This window comes from Podarcis raffonei, chromosome Z (genome assembly GCF_027172205.1).
Source record: "Podarcis raffonei isolate rPodRaf1 chromosome Z, rPodRaf1.pri, whole genome shotgun sequence".
NCBI lineage: Eukaryota > Metazoa > Chordata > Lepidosauria > Squamata > Lacertidae > Podarcis > Podarcis raffonei.
In genome coordinates, this window is record NC_070621.1 from 11,709,798 (window position 1) to 11,728,702 (window position 18,905).

General features: G+C 45.1%; 1 protein-coding gene across 3 annotated transcripts in view; it reads right to left on the reverse strand.

The window, feature by feature from the left end:
• Nucleotides 1–8,298: 8,298 nt before the first annotated feature.
• Nucleotides 8,299–18,905, reverse strand: part of LMX1B (LIM homeobox transcription factor 1 beta) — a 153,498-nt gene continuing 142,891 nt past the window's right edge. Inside the window, exons 6-8 of one of the 3 annotated variants that reach the window (XM_053375015.1) lie at nt 16,720–16,786; nt 12,955–13,095; nt 8,299–9,267 (exon numbers count right to left, since the gene is read on the reverse strand). In XM_053375015.1, the coding sequence (XP_053230990.1) occupies nt 9,110–9,267; nt 12,955–13,095; nt 16,720–16,786 (366 nt within the window). In that variant the 3' untranslated portion in view covers nt 8,299–9,109. Of the gene's footprint in view, nt 9,268–12,933; nt 13,096–16,719; nt 16,787–18,905 lie in introns of all 3 variants that reach the window. The other 2 variants (XM_053375014.1, XM_053375013.1) reach the window with 2 other exon arrangements.

Here is an 18,905-nt window from a genome sequence, read left to right on the forward strand (position 1 = left end):
TAGAGGGCTACATATACACAGTGATAAAACACTGCAAAACAAAAACAAAACACCCAACACTTATCAAATAAAACATGCAATCAAATCCAGGTTGCTTTTTTGTATTTTTATCAATGCATACATGTGCATTGTTACATGGGCAGCGGAGACAGTGGTGCAGGACTTTCTGGCAGAATCCTATGGATCCACTCAGGAGGATGAACAGGAGGGTCCCCAGGGCTGGCTTACCACATTTTGAAATGTGTGAAGTCATGCACAATGCAGTCTAGAGGGATGCTCCTCGTAAGACCATTAAGGTTGCATCTACCCCATGCATTTAAAGCATGTTTATAGCACATGGCTTACCCTTAAGAATCCTGGGAATGATGAGTTTGTTAAGAGTGCTGGGAATTGTAGTTCTTTGAGGGGTAAACTACAATTCCCATTTGGGGGGCATGTAGTTCATGGGGTGGGTGTCACCTATGTCCAGAGGTTAAAATTACCCTAACTCTCCCACTGAAGAAAAAGAAGTAAATTAACTGGACACAGCAGTAGAATGCACATTCTAATTCAGGATATAGAATTCTGAGTTAAGGCAGAATTTGGCTGAAGGAAGGACAACACAAACCCACAGAATGATAAAGGAACCAGGGGTTGCAGATGAGGGATAGAGCTCTCTCTCTCTCTTATTTCTGAAGGTGGATACATTTTGGGAAGCAGTTATGTATATATTGAAATAAAGGTCTCCAAAGGCTAATAAGGGGCTCCACACACCTAGTCTTTAAACAAATTCTTGGAGACTGAAGACTATGTCAGGGTGGTGGTCTCAGAGGGACACATAGTACATCATTCTATTCTATTCTACTCTACTCTATTCTATTCTTTACATTGCTTCTTTGTGCTTCACGGAGGGGGAACTTCAAATGGTGGAACTTACCCCTGCAAAAAAAAAAAAGGGAAGATATTTGTTTGTTGGGATTGAAAACGTGAGGGTTGGGTGTAAAGAACTCCAAGAGATTACAACATCTAGGAACTCTTGGAAGGTTCTTGAGGTGGTTTCAGTGCCTGAATGCCTTCTGACCTGCCATTATCCTCCTCTTTGACTGCTCAGATTTTCTGCTTGGAGAGGGATCACTTTTGGTCTTAGCCCATCAACCAACCAGAGCTCCCTGCTATTATGGCAATGCTCAAAAATAAAAAGACACCTTGCTTTGCCGCAACAATGACAAGCAAAGTCTGCACCACAGAAAAACATTTTAGGCTGGTCAGGTGTCCTAATCCACAGAGGACATATATCCATTTGCAGTAGCTCCCTGTTTGTGGAATGTTCTCCCCAGGGAGGCTTGCCTGGTGCCCTCATTATACATATTTAGGAGCCAGACAATAATGCTCCTCTTCAACCAGATCTTTGGATGATTAATATTCTATGCCTTTTTTAATGTGTTTGTGGGATGTGTTTGTTTGCTTTATTTTTGTTCTTGCTTTTATTATATATTTTGTCTTTTTATGCTGTGAGTCACCCTGAGAACTTCAGATGAAGAGCAGTGTAAAGATTTAATTAATAATCATCATTATCATATTTAAAGGTTTCCTTTATTTGAAGGGATTCTCTGTCTAAATCTGAGATGAAGTGCCATCAGATGGGATAGCATCAGGGGCCCATCAACAATGAACACCTAGACAGCTGACCAAGCAAGCACACAGATCACCTGGTCTCAGTTTCCCCTGCTAGGGCGAGAGGTACCACATTTCCATTTAAATTATAGCCCTTGTTTCTAAATTTGGTTTATGCATATAAATTATGCATATACAAATACTATGCAAATCTGTGTCCTCTTTTATCCTTTTGAGGTGTGTGTGATTCCTCTTTTTTTGGAAATACATAAAGGGACACTTTATGTGCCCTGCAACAGGAGAGGCATCCTCATTTTACAGGTTTTCCATCTGTATACTAAGCAGCGGTTGTACACCAAACTAATTTCTACTCAAGTAGAGTAGAGCTATAGAAATTAATAAACCTAAATTAGTCATACCCACCAACTTCAATGGATCTACTCTATGTAGGACTAGCATTGGATATAACACTATAAGCCTGGTATGGGGAACCTGTGGCCTTCCAGATGCTGTTGAACTACAACTCCCATCAGCCCCGGCAAGCATGGCCAGTGGTGATGGGAGCTGTAGTGCAGCCACATCTGGCGGGCCTGCTTATAGCTTAAGGACTTTGCTAGGGGTTATCAATTCCAGTATTTAGGATGCCTCCAGCATCCTAAATATAAGCTGCTTAAAACATTTCAGCAAAGTGTACAATTGGATCTGTTTCAGTGAGTTCAAGTTTTTAGAAACAATATATATCTCAGAAATGTAAGCAAAGCAAGATTCTTAGCCTCAAATTAAACATGGCGTCAGTGTCGCAAATGTAACTAGCATGCATGGTGTTTTTTAATGTAAGTAGCAGCCATTGCAATGCCTGGGAAACATTGACACTTCAGGGTAATATCTTTTTATCCTTCCCACAATCCTGATGAAAACCATGTCTCTGAAGCTGCTGCTTGCCTTTCAAGGCAAGTCTCCATTGGCACCTTGTAAAGCAACTAGCAGTTACAGAGGGCAGGTTTTTGTGGGAGATGGTACAGGGAGAGAAAGATTTAAACTCCCCCACAGACTCACAGAGGCTGCTGAATACAAAACAAAGGATATCTTTAATATTATATATACTTTAGACCTTAGTTATGGTACTCACATTCTCTATGCTTCAGGATAAAGAGGGGAATTTAGTTGTATCATCAGAAGAAGTGGCAATGAGACTTTTCTGTGCCAGATCAGAAAACTGCATTATATGTGTTGGGGTGTGTGTGTGCATGCGTGCATTCACACACATGCACACACACGCAAAAAGCCTCCTCACCATTTGATATACTGTTAAAACTGTCAGTGTATCAAGCCCATGCCATAGGAAGTTACTATGTGCTAGATGGTGTCCTCTGATAACCCTTATTTGGCAAACAATGAATTCATTTTTGGCATAGTAGACTCAAATGTTTGGGGGGAAACACCTAGAATATGGCTCCTAACATACCCTCAGACACAGGTGAGGAGAATGCGACTTTACAGATGTTGTTAGTGAACAACTCCCTGACCACTGGCCATGCTGGCTAGGGGGTGATGAGAGTTGAAGACCAACAGTAACTGTGAAGCCACTGGTTCCCTATCCCTGGTCTAGAATGAACACAAGAGGAAGAGCATTTTTTAGACATGACACTAAGAATGGCTTTCGCGTCCCTGCTGCATTACTTGTGCTCTGGAACAGAGTGTTCTTTTAAAAAGGAAAACTCAAATATACAATCCAATGGATGTGGCTCATTACTTCCATTTACAAATGCAGGAAATTCAAAGTTCTCCACAAATAGAATTAGTGAGGGAGGTCCACATGGAAGAACATCTGTTCAGTTGTGGACCAATCAAGCGACCGGATGCTGTTTACATAGGGCAAAACTGGGGAACCTGCTGCCCTCCAGATGTTGTTGGATGCCAACTCCCGTTAGCCCCAGCAGCCACAACGGGCAGTGGTCAGAATGGGTAGTGGTCAGGAATTGGAGTACAAATACCTAGGGGGCAGCATATTAGTCCCCACTGACGTATGGGAATACTGCATGTCAAATTTGTGACTGTTGTATCTGGCCTTATAAGTATGGCTTCCTACAAAATCCTGGGGTAGGTCTTCTGGATCTGTGGCCTCTCTGACAAAATACAATTTCCAGAGTTCTCTCAGGACATGGAATGACTATTAAGCTACTTGGTGTATTATGAAACTAGTCAGTGGCAGAGCATCTGCTCTGCATTCATAAGGTCCCAGGTTCAATCCCCAGCATCTCCAGGGTATGCTGGGCATATAACCCTGCCTGAAACCCTGCAGAGCTGCTACCAATCAGTGTAGAATATACTGAGCTAGATGGACCAGTCGTCTGACTCAGTATGAAGCACTTTCTGTTGAACCTGTAGATACCAACCCTCAACAGAAAAGTATCCATGAGTAGTGGGGAAGTTGATATAACTTTATGCTAATAAGCAACTTTCCTCCATTCCTCATTCTGAGTGCCAAGTGTTTGAGGACCAGGACATTTGCAGGAAAACCAGAATACAAAGCCATTGTACTACCAACCTTACTATGCTTGTGAAACATGGATCACTTATAAATGCCATCTCCAAATCCTGGAAAGATCCCATCAATGGTGTCTCCAAAATTTTTTACATATCACTTGGGAAGACAGGTGAAGTAATGCCAGTGTACAGTGTTGAAGCAATGATTCTTCAACATCAACTTCGTTGGACTGGTCATGTTGTGCAGATGCCTGGTTATCATCTTCCAAAGCAACTACTCTATTCCAAACTCAAAAATGGAAAGCGTAATGCTGGTGGTCAACAAAAGAGGTTTAAAGACTCTCTCAAGGCAAATCTAAAAAAGGTAGTATAAACACTGACAATTGGGAAACACTGGCCTGCGAGTGCTCCAATTGCACAACAGCCTTTACCAAAGGTGCCGTGGACTTCGAAGATGCTTGAACTCAGGACGAAAGGGAGAAACGTGCTAAGAGGAAGGAATGCTTGGCAAACCCTCACTGTGATCAACTCCCGCCCGGAAACCAATGTCCCCAATGTGGAAGGACGTGTGGATCCAGAATTGGCCTCCACAGTCACTTTCGGACCCACTGTTAAGACTGTGTTCATGGAAGGCAATCTTACTCGGCTATGAGTGATCACCGAAGAAAGAAGCAGCATCCAATTTGTCAAGACTTTTGAGGGAAATCATGTTTTGATTCATTTTAAATGCTCTTCCTCAGCAACAACAAATCTCCCTTTCCCTCTCTCTTTTTTAAAGTGGACATTGAAACCCCATATTTTTCTTAATTGCCTGCATGTGACTGCTGCTTGCAGCACAGAGCACGCCCCCCACCCATCCAAAGAAGCAACCCAGGTTTCAACCTAGTTTGTTTGAGCCAAAGTGGGGGTGGGGGATTGCCAGTATGAATAGAGCTCAAACGGTTGACATGAGACTTCTGCCCTTGGCATAGCATGTAAAGGTGAACAACCATTTTTTTGTGCTTTCCCTTGGTCATGCAAAATGTTTTTCTTTTTATCTACTTCAGTGTGTTGTCAGATTGTCCTTCCTGCTTCCTTCTTTTCTTTTCTTTTGATTTGATGATCAGCATTTTGCTTTGATGGTACAATAATAAATCCCAAATCAAGAAGAGGTCAAAGGTCTACTTTAGAACCTTTGACCACAAGGTCTCCAGATTAAAACCACACAATGATCACATTCCCGGGGGAGATAACTCCTGCCACAAAATAAAAGGGGAAATGATCTTTGCGCATTAATACTGTAGGTGTGGAAGGGCAATACAGAACTGGCTTGGCTCCACATTGACACTTAGTTGAAAGGATAGTGTCTCCCTTCATAGAAAAGTCAGTTACATTCCATGTTCTCTGTGATATTTTTGTGTTACCAAGAGACAGAACTCAGGGCTTCTTCATTCTCAGTGACTTCCATAGAAAGCTTAGGAGGGCAGAGGGCAGGACAATGTTTGGATGAAGTGCAGGCTGGAATGGGATGGGACACTGCCACACCCACTTCTGTCTGCCCTTAGCCCGCCCCTCCACCTGCCTGCCCTCCATTGGCACTACTTGTCAATTTCCTCCTCTTCCTTTGCCTCAAGGTTGCCCTTGTGGAACTCACCAGGGAGTTTTGTTGCAACAAAACTAGAATTAATTGGCTCCGCCTGCCATTGGTTCTTCCTTTTTATTGGCTCTGGCACTGCTGTTCATGTGTTCTGCCTTCACTTAAAGAATTCTGGGAGCTCTAGTTTGTCCAGGATGCTGACAGTTAGGAGACCCCCCCCCCACTCCCCTCACAGAATGACAGTGCCCAGAGTGGTTTAAGAGCCAATCTCTCTTTGGGCAAAACTGGGAATTGGAGCTTTGGGAGGGGAATAGTGGCCAGCTCTACAGAATTCATTCCGGGAAGCTGTGACTGTTTAAAATTGTATCATAGTGTTTTAAATGTATGGGGCGAATGCAGCCTTTGTAGGCCTTCTGTCCGTTTTCATGTAGGGATAGCTAACATGAGGGCTCCTATGTTGTTAGGTTATTGGATGAGTAAGAGGTGTGTGTGGCAGTCCCTGTAACTCCCCTCTCCCTCGACTCCTGCCCATGCTCATGACATTTTCATGCCACAATACAATAAAGGTGTGGGAAGGTTTTTTTGCTGCAAGATACCAACACAGCCACTCTCTGAGCATGTATGTCCATGGATAACCTGGTTCCACCATCCACCGTCCATTTTAAATTCCCATTCCTGATGCAACATTGCTTCGGTGGCATTGCAGAAAAATGTAAATGGTTGTCTTGCCACCACCAGATAATCCAACAGCTTGGGGCCCAGTAGAGGCTGGTTTATTTGGGCAAAAGGGGTGCTGCCCCATTAACCCGAGTCTGCCCTTGGGCAGTCCCCACTGGCCTGATTCCTGACTTACAGCCTGTCAGGAGGCGATTCTCTTTGCCATTGGTTCTAGATCTACCTCCTGTTGGGTGTCCTACTTTCCACACCACTGCCGGAAAACACTAACTGGTCTTCATCAGTGAGCCCATTCTCGTGTTCTTTCTCATTATAGCAACAACTAAATGATAGCTTTCATTGCTGTTTTCAGATTCATTTAAAAGTGCTATGATTAAAGGGGAATCGGTCAAGACTACAGTAACATTTGGGACCCTTCCTCCATTCTGTGTAGGGTTTGAATTGGTTCATTTGTTTTTGGCTCTACCAAGTCCTCTTTCAGTAGGCAGCATTCAACTAGGGCTGTAGTCCAGTAAGAGAAACATTAGTCAATGAATGGTAGCAGCTAAAGAATCAATTAATAAATAAAATATGCAGAAATATGCATATGAGGAAAAACGTTGATTGGTTCAAGAAGGAAACACCCTTTGGTGTGTTTTTTTCATAACTCACACATCCAGCAAAACAGACACCACATCTGAGAAGAAGTATTCTTTCCTCTCTGATATACATGGAAGGAATGCTTCCAATAAGATATCACATTACCTGCTGGGTGGTTGTTTTTTGGTTAAATTAATTTTTTTTAAAAATTAACAAATTAAAGACCTGTTACCTGCAACCTGATTAATCAAGGGTGCATTTTTCATTGATCCAACCAGTTTTAATAGATTCAAGGATGGGGGACCTGTGGTCCTCCAGATGTTGCTGGACTCCAACTCTCATCAGCCCCTAGCTCACAGGGTCAGTGCTCAGGAATGATGGGCACTGTAGTCCAACAAACAGAGGGCCATAGGTTTCCCCATCCCTGATCTAACCAATGAAGAAGAAGAAGAAGAAGAAGTGTTTGGATTTGATATCCCATTTTATCACTATCCTAAGGAGTCTCAAAGCGGCTAACAATCTCCTTTTCTCTTCCTCCCCCACAACAAACACTCTGTGAGGTGAGTGGGGCTGAGAGACTTCAGAGAAGTGTGACTAGCCCAAGGTCACCCAGCAGCTGCATGTGGAGGAGCGGAGACGCGAACCCGGTTCCCCAGATTACGAGACTCCCACTCTTAACCACTACACCACACTGTAGTGTGTAGAATCAAATATAGTAGTGGGACTGATTTCTGAGCGAACATGCATAAGCTTGTATTGCAGATGCTGAAACCTGAGTTTCAGCTATCTATAGGTCCATGTGAATCTGTAGTAACTGAACGATTGGAGTTCATTAAGGCTGAGTAAGGGCTTGGGGAAAAGCCATAGGAACAAAGATGAGGACATAGGAAGCTGCTGTTGGCCCATCTAACTCAGTACCATCCAGTCTGATTGGTCACTGATCTCCAGGATTTCACACAGGAGCTTTTCCCAGCTGTCTAGAGATGCCAGGGAACCTGAGACCTTCTGCATGCAAAGCAGATGCTCTGACACTGAACTACAACCCCCCCCCAGCATTGCTTTTTCTACAGTGACTCGACTGACATTTCAGGAGGGTCCCAAGGGACATGACAGATTTCTCTCTCTCTCAAAGACCTTCCTAATTAACCCAGATTGGGACAACGGAGCGCTGCATATATCTGTCAAGTAGATATAAACATAAGGAACACCCAACAGATGCCTGCCAATCACATGAGTGGGGGGGGGGAGGAAAGTGGAGAATTTGAGAATGAGTTATATTACATTTTTTAAAAATAAAGAATACCCACCCTAATGTTTTGTGCTCATATCAGTAAATGAAGTTAAATGAAACTGTGTGTCTCGTAAGAACCTTTTGCTCATTTTTGTTAAAAAACAAAATGTTACTACTAATCTAAATGAAACCCTCCCCACTAACTCATGCATCTACTTCGTCATTTATTTAAAATACTATCATTATGACATGAGCCTTCGCTCTTTGTCTCACTCCACAGTCTTACTTTTCACCAGCTACTCATCTCCCCCCTGCCCTTTCTCTCGCCCAGTTTCATACAGTACAAAGGCTATAAACTAATGTACCAGTCTATGGGCTTTTATGGGGCGGGGAAGGAAAGGGGGGCGTGGAACACAGGAAAGAGGAACTATTTGCTTGGGAGCCACTGTTACAGGAAAAGGTCTCACAGTCCGGTTGGCTGTTGGTCCACAACTAACATGTTTCTCCGACCTTTTTTGCTGCATGGGTCAATACCCCCCCTCAAAATGGCGGTGATGTTGGTGGCTCCAGGCATCTGAGAGAGGCTCCAAAAGGTTAATAGGTTTCATGGTGTTCATCTTGCTTTCCTTTGCGATGGCGGAATCAAAATGGAGGGCTGTTGATGCCATGTGGTTGGGCGTCGCCAAGTTCCTCCTGAGCTCAATGCTAGTGCCATGATATTTATTTATTTATTTCTGTGGATGATCTGGCAGCAGCCTTGAAATTTCATTTTTTTAAAAAAAAAATGAAAGTCTCTCTTAATTTAACACTCCTGTTGTCACAGAGCCTGAAGTCAGCATGAAGGTAGAGCTGAGGAAAATATGGCTGTAAGAGTTGAGCTGAGAAATCAGGGGGCACGTGAGGGTTTGGGGAGTCATCTGTGAAGATGGGCATTCTTTTCAGGGTTCCCCCTTGTTTTCCCTTGAATTTCATGAGGCAAAATAAGAACTCTGCATAGAGTACAGCCTGTCAATTGGGTTTCCGACCCTGGCCTGCATGGAGTTTACTTCTGAGGAGGCCAGGAAACAGTCGCTCAAGCTAGTTAGAGAGGTATCGCTGTCGATGTCGTGGAAAATCGAGTCATTCCCTGTGAGGCACAAAAAACAGCAACACAAGCACATTAGTACACGCTGAATTGCTCACTCAGAGAAAGAGACCTGGGGTTCCCTTATCACCTCATGCAATGGAAGCCCATCTGCACACACAGCAGAATAACGTGATATGGATTTTCTTGAGCCATGCCACTTCACACTGCATTTGGAGGGAAATCTCATGCTTAATTGCTGCCCCTACATGAAAAATACCCCTTTTGCAGAACATGAGTATGCCAAGGTCAGCCTGACATGCTAATTCCCCTCCTCTCTCCCTTTCTCTTTCTCATGCTATTTTCCCATGGGCATGGCTGGGGGCATCTGCAGGAATTTTTGGTGGACAGGGAGAGTAAAAGTTCTGAAAATGCTAGAAACTTTGGCTGAATTCACAGGGCAGTTTAATCTGACATTCCCCTAACAGTTCCCCACCTTGTATTTGAGCTTTCATGAAATGTAAGAAGTACCATATTTTTTGCTCTATAAGACTCACTTTTTCCCTCCTAAAAAGTAAGGGGATATGTGTGTGCGTCTTATGGAGCAAATGCAGGCTGCACAGCTATCCCAGAAGCCAGAACAGCAAGAGGCTATCCCAGAAGCCAGATCCCTCTTGCTGTTCTGGCTTCTGAGATTCAGAATATTTTTTTTCTTGTTTTCCTCCTCCAAAAACTAGGTGCGTCTTGTGGTCTGGTGCGTCTTATAGAGCAAAAAATACGGTACTTCTGGCGCTGCCACATAATATGGCAAGTTTAATACTCATTCCCCGTGTTATTTGCAAATAACATGGAAATTAGTGCTAAACTTGTGCTACGTTCCACTGTATTTTGAGAAGTGTTTTATGTTATACTAAAGCTCAAATACCGTACTTACTCGAATCTAGTGCTCACCTTTTTTGGCCAAATTATTTTTTGCGAAAATGAAGGTGTGCATTAGATTCGATGGCACATTTACATTCGCCAGCAAATACTTTTTTTTGTTTCAAGGTTCTGAAAATTGAGCTGTGCATTAGATTGGATGGCACATTAGACTCGAGTAAATACGGTATAATGTGGAAACTGACAATTATTGAAACATCCGGGAAACAGAATAAACTGCTATGTGAATTCAGTCTAACTCATTAAAAACAAAATGAAAGCCAAGTGTCTGGAGATTATGGTTCATCCACCGTAAAGGGGAGGCAGCTGCCCCTCTTGTGGAAACCAGTGTAACCAGTGTTATTTTTCATGTGCTATATCACTGTTGGTGGAGGAAATCTCATGTTTGAGCAAACACAGCAAAAATTCTCCCTGTATGCAGCAATGGAGCCCATTAGGGAGAAAGCTAGCCTAAAACCCTGCTCCCTCTCAGGCTAATTTTCTTCAGCATTCCAGACAAGCAGTCTGGAATGGTACAGTCCTGGCAAAGGATTTAGGGGAGGTGTGGGGTTACACGGTAGGAAAGGTGGGGAAAGGGATATTGCACTAGTGTGAGTACTTGCACTGGCTTCCGCTAGTGTACTGGATTAATTAAACCCAGCCCGGTGAGTCTAAGTTAGTCCCATCCATTATTTTCAATGGGTTGGCTCTGAGTGGCACTAACATTTGGCAGCAACTCCAAAGCTTTATTTCTTTGGGCTCCTAATCACTGCAGAGTTTAGTGACTGCATTGTGAGGGTGGAGAAGAGGTGAGGATTTGCCAAGGACTTGTTTGCATTGCAGTCTGCAGCAATTAGGAAGGGCTTTAAAAAGAAAAGAAAAATTAAAAAGAGAAAGTTCCTTTTCTAACTGACATGAGTAAACGATCTGTGGGAAGCTGTTTGGTCACAGAGAAGAGATTCTGCATTCCATCCCAGGAAACTGTGGATCCCAGGAATGGCGGTATCAAATGGTGTCAATGGCAAATATGGAACTGGGAGAAGAGCAAAGCTTTTGCTCCCTCGCTCCATTAATGGAAGCTGCCCACTCTTCAGTCCACCCTGTGACCTCCCCTACCAGTTTAACACACAGTTCCTCCACTGTGGCAGGAGAAAGCTTTCTGGACTAGATGAGCCTTTGGTCTGATCCATCAAGGCAAGAGTCATTATTTTACCAGCAGTATGTGGCCTGGTGGACTCAGTGTGGAATATAGAACAGCAGGTGCCTGCTCAGTCCCACAGACTGACTAGGTGGCCTCGGATCTGTCGCGATCTTCCGACCACAAATCCTTCATCTCCTGATTGGGAATCTTAAATGTTACACCCCACACACTGTTGTTGTGTGACGATTGAGGAGATAAGGTCTGCACATCAATTTGCACTGCTAAGGAATTGTATAAGCAAGGTGATAACTCAGCCTTCTGCCAAAACCACATCTGACTTTGCATTCCTCATGATGAGGTAGTGGAGAGACAGGTTATTGAGGGTGCTGGTTTCTTTTCTGCCTCCTTAGAATATGAAGCAAGCATCTTTGGTTGGCTTCATACTAGTTTGGCTGCGAGGGCTCCATTGTCTCCTTCCCATGAACAGAGGCAGATTTAGGGAAGTGCAGCCGGTTCGGTTGCACTGGGTGAGGAGCCTTGGGGGCGCCACCAGGGACACCTCAACTAATATTTAGAAGAAAGCATGAGAAGTGGGGAGGGCTGAATTCTGACATCAAACAGGGCACCATGGAATTTGAGACCCCAAAGTCTGCCACTGCCATGAATCCTGGGAAGCAGAGTTTGGGGAAGGTGAAAATAATTCTCTGGAGAATATCCCATGGTCCCCTCCCTCACAGAGCTGAAGATCCCAAGGCCTCCATCAGAGAGTTACAGTTTAAACAAATATTATAGGCATGCCCCAAATCCCCATGAGACCTACTAGGAATGCTGGATTGACAATATATCACATAAGTAGGGCATTGTGATGTCAAAGGTAAAACAGCTAATAATGTTCAAGTCTGGACCATCTCCAGAAGCAAATGGTCAGCTTTTGAACCATTTTGCAAGCTGCTGGGCTAGTTTTAAAAACCAGTTAATACAGGCACAAGGGCTGTGGTGACAGCAGTGACGGCAGGAAGATTCCTCCTGCCTCCCTTGGTTTTTTGTTTTCCTTCCAGAAGAAATTATATTTCCCAAGATCCCTGACATTTAGAACACTATCATAGTGGCAACCCAAAAACCTGAGCTAGAGGGTTAAGGAGGGCCCTGGTATCTTTGTGTGGCTTCTGCCGGCCAGCTAAGAAGATTTAGGGGGGTTTTGGGTGAGAAGGTTGAGGGCGGATGGGAAGTTAAGGGAAGAATTCAGAGCCTGTTACATTTCCAGTGGCATTACTAGTATGAGGGAGCTTGAAAGGGCTCATAATTATTCATTCAGAAATGCCTTTGCTTTGAAATACTACATAAAGGAGTAGAAGTCTTTCTGGTAGAGTCCAGCACAAGCAGAACAGAAAGGAGAGGCTTCCAGAGGCTCAATGGAGACTCATCTTCCCTCTTTGCTTGTTTTGGACCCTGGTGGAAGGAACTCTATTTCCTCCAGAAGAAGACCAAAACGATGCCTTGGATACAAACGGCATCTAATCTTAACATCTGAATCAAATTGCTCCCAGGACTTTCCACCCTATAGAATGACAGGGAGACCTCTCAAGAGTGTGGGCTTAGGAATCCTAGACCGAAGCTTCCATGTTCTACCTTGGACATGCCAACAGCAGCTGGTTCCCAGTGAGTCTTACCATAGGGGTTCATGTGGTCACCTGGCATTTGTGGTGGTGTGAGACCTTGCTGGAAGGGGTCAGTGGCATAGCTGCTCTGATCCATCGCTACAATCTGCTGCTGTGGCGGTGCAAGCGGTGTATAAGAGGTCATCATCCCCTCCATTCGGTTGGACATCACTTCTGCAAAGAAAGACAATTGACTTCATCTAAAGCTCCTCCTGTGAGATTGCTGAAATTACAGTGCTCTCGGCCTTTGAAGTTGCCCCTGTTTTCTTTCCATTTGGGGCTGAGTTTAAAAAGGGGGGGAGGGGGCAAGCACCGCAAACATTTTCATCACCATGAAGCACCACCCTCTGTAGTCCAGTGATTGGAAGGGATTGACTGCAGGGAAAGGGGATAACAGTGTCCACATTTTCAGGAAATAACATATTTTTTGCTCTATAGGACGCACTTTTTCCCCTCCAAAAATTAAGGGGAAATGTGTGTGCGTCCTATGGAGCAAATGCAGGCTCCTTGGCTTCAGCGATAGCAACGCAAAGCCTCCGAAGCGCAGAGGGAGCACTCCCTCCGTGCTCCAGAGGCTTCGCGTTGCTTTTGCTGAAGCCTGGAGAGCGAGAGGAGTCGGTGCGCACCAGGCTTCAAGGATAGCCGCCTGAAGCCTTCGGAGCGAAGCGCGAGTTCCCGCTGCGCTCCACAGGCTTCGGGTTCCTTTTGCTGAAGCCGGGAGAGCAAGACTCTTCAGCCAAGCAGGAGGAGAAATGGAAGGGGCTCCGTTTCTCCTGCCGCTTCGCTGAAGGGGCGCTGAGCAGAGAGGGGGAGAATTTTTTTCCCTTGTTCTTCCCCTCTAAAACAAGGTGTGTCCTATGGTCCGGTGCGTCCTATAGAGCGAAAAATACGGTACACTGCCATCTAGTTCAGCATCCTGTTCTCACAGGGCCCAACCAGATGCCTGGGGAAACCTACATATAGGACCCAAAGACAAGAACAATTTCTCCTCCTGTGGCTTCATGAAACTGGCATTCAGAAGCATTAATGCCTCTGATCATGGAGGCTCAGAACTAGCCTTGTCCTCCATGAATGTATCCAATCCTCTTTTAAAGCCATCCAAAGTAGTGGCTATTACTGCCTCCTGTGGGAGTGAGTTCCATAGTTTAACTATGTACTGCTGGATCTTCCAACACTCAGCTTCAAAAGATGCCCACGATGAGTTCCAGTGCTGGGGGGGGGAGGATCTTCTCTCTCTCTCTCTCTCTCTCTCTCTCTCTCTCTCTCTCTCTATTTTTTCCATGGCATGCATAATCTACAAACTTCTGTCATTTTATCTCTTACTTGCCTTTTCTCTAAACTAAAAAGTCCCAAACGTTGCAACCTTTCCTTCTCCACCCCCTTGATCATTTTGGTTGCCCTTTTCTGAACTTTTCCAACTCTACAGTACACTATCCTATTTGAGCTGGGGCGACCAAAAAAAACACACCCTATTCCAATTGTGATCACGCCATAGATTTGCAATACAATTCTCAGCATCCTCTCCAAACTCCAGCTACTAAGATTCTTTGGGGGAAGCTGTCCCTATTAAATTGGTATCAAACCAATGTGCAGCATAGGTGAGCCCTAAGTCTTTTTTCGGCTGCATTCCACACACACACACACACAATTTATTTTTGAACAGTCTAGGATCTGATTTGATTTGACACCTGCTGCAGAATAGTCCTGGTTCACAGCCCCTTCTCATCCTCCCCAACCACGAGCCCAGAGTTCCTTCATTCCCATCAGATATTGTTGAAAGGAGCTATTTGTTTCTGCCAGGGTGGAACGAGAAGTAGCTAATTGTTTCCTTGAAATTCACTCCCACGATCCCAGGCTGTCTACTCCGACATGATGCAATGCCAGACAGGTGATGAAGACTGTTGCATCGCTCATCCATATGCAGTGCTTTGGGGTTGCACATCCTATCCTGAGTGTTGCAAGTGGTTTGGGGTGGAGACTCCTGTTTTGTCCAGTCCTTGCCGCAGCAGTGTGCCAGCCCGAACTGGCGCCACTGGGTGCCAGAGCAGCAAGAACAGATAAGAACACCATGCTAATGGGATGGCGAAGGAGCAGCAATGTGGGGGTGTAATTGCCAAGAGGTCTAGCCGGTTGGGGCCCTTCTTCTCCTCATTTCAAAGTCCAGCTTGGAAACTAGCCATCATTGCTTTGAGTTGTTGTTGGGTTTTCCTCTGGTCGTTGTTTGTTTGTTTTATAATCAAGCAATGTATAGATTTATGGCTGTGCTCTGCCTCCACAGTCAGAGGCTCTATGCTTCTAAATATCAATTGCTGGAAGCCACAGGAGAGGAGAGTGCTCTTGTGATATGGTCCTGCTTGCTGATTTCCCGCAGGAATCTGGTTGGCCACTGGGAGAACAGGAAACAGGACTAGATGAACTATTGGCTTGATACAGCAGGGTTCTCCTTATGTTCTTAACTAGCTTTTAACAAGAGCCATATTTTGAACATTAGAAGAGCCTGGCTGCTGTTTCAGGCCAGGGGCCCAATCTAGAGTAGTGTCCTGTTCTCCCAGTGGCCAACCAGATGGCTGTGGCCAACCACATGCCGATGGTAAGCTCAAGAGTTCTCTCCCCAAATAATTCCCAGCAACTGATATTCCTATTGCCTCTGACAGTGGAGGCAGAAGATAGTCGTGGTGGCTAGAAGGTTTATCTTCCATGAGGATAAATAAATACCTATAAACATGAAGTTCAAGTCCGATTCAAATCTTGTCTCTGCTAGGAACTTACTATTTTATTTTATTTCACTTTGAAGCATGCTTAATATTTCAAAAAGTGGTGTCAATCAGTAGTGAGCATCAGACATGTATCAGCCACCCCCTGCCTCCAGTATTCAATACGGGGCTAAAGTGCAGAGGACTACGTTACGTGGGTGGTATAAGGATTAAAACAATGTATATGGGATGCTTTGAACATGCACATATGCGAAGCATGATTAGTAATCCAAGGGAAGGGTGAGAAAGGTGCTTCTTTCACCTGCCAATTATTCCTCGGAAATATCCCCCAGGCTGTTTTTAACCTGGGTCCCCCTGCCAAGCTGGGCTCCGAGCCCAATGATCAGCTTGACTTTGGGAAACTATGGGTGGAGGAAACATTCACAGGGGAGAATCAACTCAGCAGGGCAGGGTAGGGGTGGGGAGCGGGGCACAGGCAAAATCCTCTTATGCTCACCAGTGCTTTTTTTTTTTTAAGAAAAAAGGTGCCAGTACTCACCATGAAGTTGTTACAGTAAGTGCCACACTTTTAACATGTGGGGGGAGGTGCCGGTACTGCGTACCCTTGGGTACCCCCAGAAAAAAACAGTGCTGATGCTCACTGAGTCTTTTCTGTAAATGTATCCCCCTCTTTCCCTATGTTTAGAGGGTTTAAAAACAAGACACAACATGGCAGAGCATTCAGCTTAGGTAATCCTCCCTCTGCATTCCAGAATGGTACAGTCCTCCTAGGAATAGTACAATTATTCTACCTATGTCAGTCTGTCTATCTGTCTCTTTCTTTCTTTCTTTCTTTCTTTCTTTCTTTCTTTCTGTTTGGCTGCAACTTGCAGGGTATATACCCAGTACTCAAGCTTCTGTGGTTAAAAGCCTTTCACTCTTTTTGTTTGTGTGTAAGCATATCCTGGGTTCACACCTTGAATATTCTGCATTGGGCTGGCCACCCAAATCAGAAATGATGCAATGGAACTGGAAAAAAGGCCATAACCCCCAAATGCCATCATCAACCCCAAGGGTCCCATCCACGTCACCACTGTGGTTTCACCTTGACCTAGTCGCTGTGAATTCTGCTGCTCCTGCTGCTGTTGATGCCTTCGGGCCAATTTCTTCATCTGAGGAAGAAAGGAAAATCAGGACTAAACAGGGGCACATCAATCAAATTCTCACACTGGCTGAATTAGATGCCTGTGGGAAGCCTGCAAGAAGGACCTGAGTGCAACAACACTCTCCCCTCCTGCTGTTTCCAGCAACGGGCATACAGAGGCATACTACTCTGACAGTGAAGGTAGAACATAAGAAGAGCCCTGCAGGGTCAGGCCAATGGCCTTTTAGTCCATCATCCTGTTCTCATAGTGGCTGACCAGGTGCCTGTGGGAAGCCTGAAAGAAGGACATGAGCGCAACTGCACTCTGCTCACTTGCAATTCCCAGCTACTGCTATTCAGAGGCATGATGCCTCTGACAGTGGAGGTAGAACATAGCCACCATCTCTAGTAGTGCAAGAGTGTCCTTCTAGCAGGCAGTAATGCAGTGACATTGGGGGAGCATTGCACAACAACAAATAAAGTGGAATTGTGAGTGGACTAATGTAAAATTGTGGTGTCAATTGCATTTTGCAGAATTCCCCCTTAAAAAAAAAACCAGCACACCAGTCTGGGGCGGTCCTAGGAGAGGCAATAGATGTGATTCACTGTTCCTCTTCCTATGTATCCAGTGTTACTCCTACTCATACTAGACCAATTAAAATAAATAAATATGGCCAATGTAGCATCTTAACTTGAATTCACATATTTCCCTACCTCCCCACTCTGACTACCAACCCCTGAACTATTTCTACTTATGGAGCTTTCTCACTTTGGGTAAAGTTAAGCAGGGACTGCTTAGGGTATGACACAGGAAGTACAACAAAGAAGGATGCACAAGTCACTTGTACTTCCTGTCCTCCACTTCTCTCCCCCCCCCAATCCTGTAATATCTATTATGCTTGATCGCCATATTCCATACCCCTCAACCGTCCCGATTTTCTCGGGACATCCTGAAATTACAGAAGCTATCTCAGCTTCTGATTGGATTCTGGAATGTCCCAACTTTTGGTGCTGTGGCTCCTGTGAGAGCGCAGCACCAAAAGAGGCAGTGAAGGACCTTGTGATGATGACAAGAAGGAAGGATGAAAAGAGCATGTGTGCGAACTTGCATTTCTCAAGGTGTGAGGGGAGGGGGAGAGGGGAGGGGGAGAGAAATCCGGGCGATGGTCACGTGGTTGCACAGTAGAGTCGTGCATCTCTGGGCGGAAGGAGGAGGTGGCAGCAACAGCAGCAGCAGCAGCAGCAGCAGCAACAACAACAACAGCAGAATTAGTAGTCGAGCCAGCTTGCTGAGGTCACATATGGCAGTGTTACCCACTACCGTGAGTGCTTCCTTCCTCACACGCCGCTGTGTCGGCCCCTCCCTCCCCCCCTGCACGGGAGGGGAAGGTGGTGAGTTAGAAAGCGGCTGAGGCATCAAGAAGGGAGAGGAGCACGACGGAAAGAATCCCAGCGTCGCTCCAGAAAGGCGGCCATTTTGAGTCCCTCCTGCCCTGCGCCTCCTGTTGTGGTTTTGTTTTCTTTCGGGGGGGTGTCTTCTGCCGCGGCCCCCCATTCTCTCTCTCTCGTAAGTTTGCTGTAGGAAAGGAAGAAGCGTCCCCCCCTCCTTCCCCACATGTACCTTCACTCTTGGACCCCCTAACTCTAACCCACACAGGGGAATGTTTTCTTTCCCTCCCCTCAGCATGCTGTAGCCTGGCTTAATAACAACACCATGCAGAGTGCTTAAGTTCTCTGTTGCATTGGGGGGGTCTCTTTCTTTTCTCATCCCTTCAGGTTGTGACTAAGCATAATTTGCCCCACATAACATAACACACCCCCTGATTTTATTTGGCAGAATGCTGGAGGGTTTGCGTAGTCTATGTGCTCCCCTCCTTCTGATGAAAAGCCAAATCTCTTCACCACAGTTAGGGTTGTCAACAAACCATGACCCAAAATGAAATTAGATGCAAATGTGTGACAGATCTTCAGAGGGATCCGTGGGAAACCTAAAGTGGTTGGATAAGATTGGCAAAATGTTCCATCTTGAATAAAAAATAAATTAAAGAGAGCATTTCTGAGCTCCACTTCAGCTCCTGGGTTGTAGCCAATATTAATCCTAGTCAGAGCAGGCCCACTTAAGTTAATAGATAAGACCAGGGTAGGTC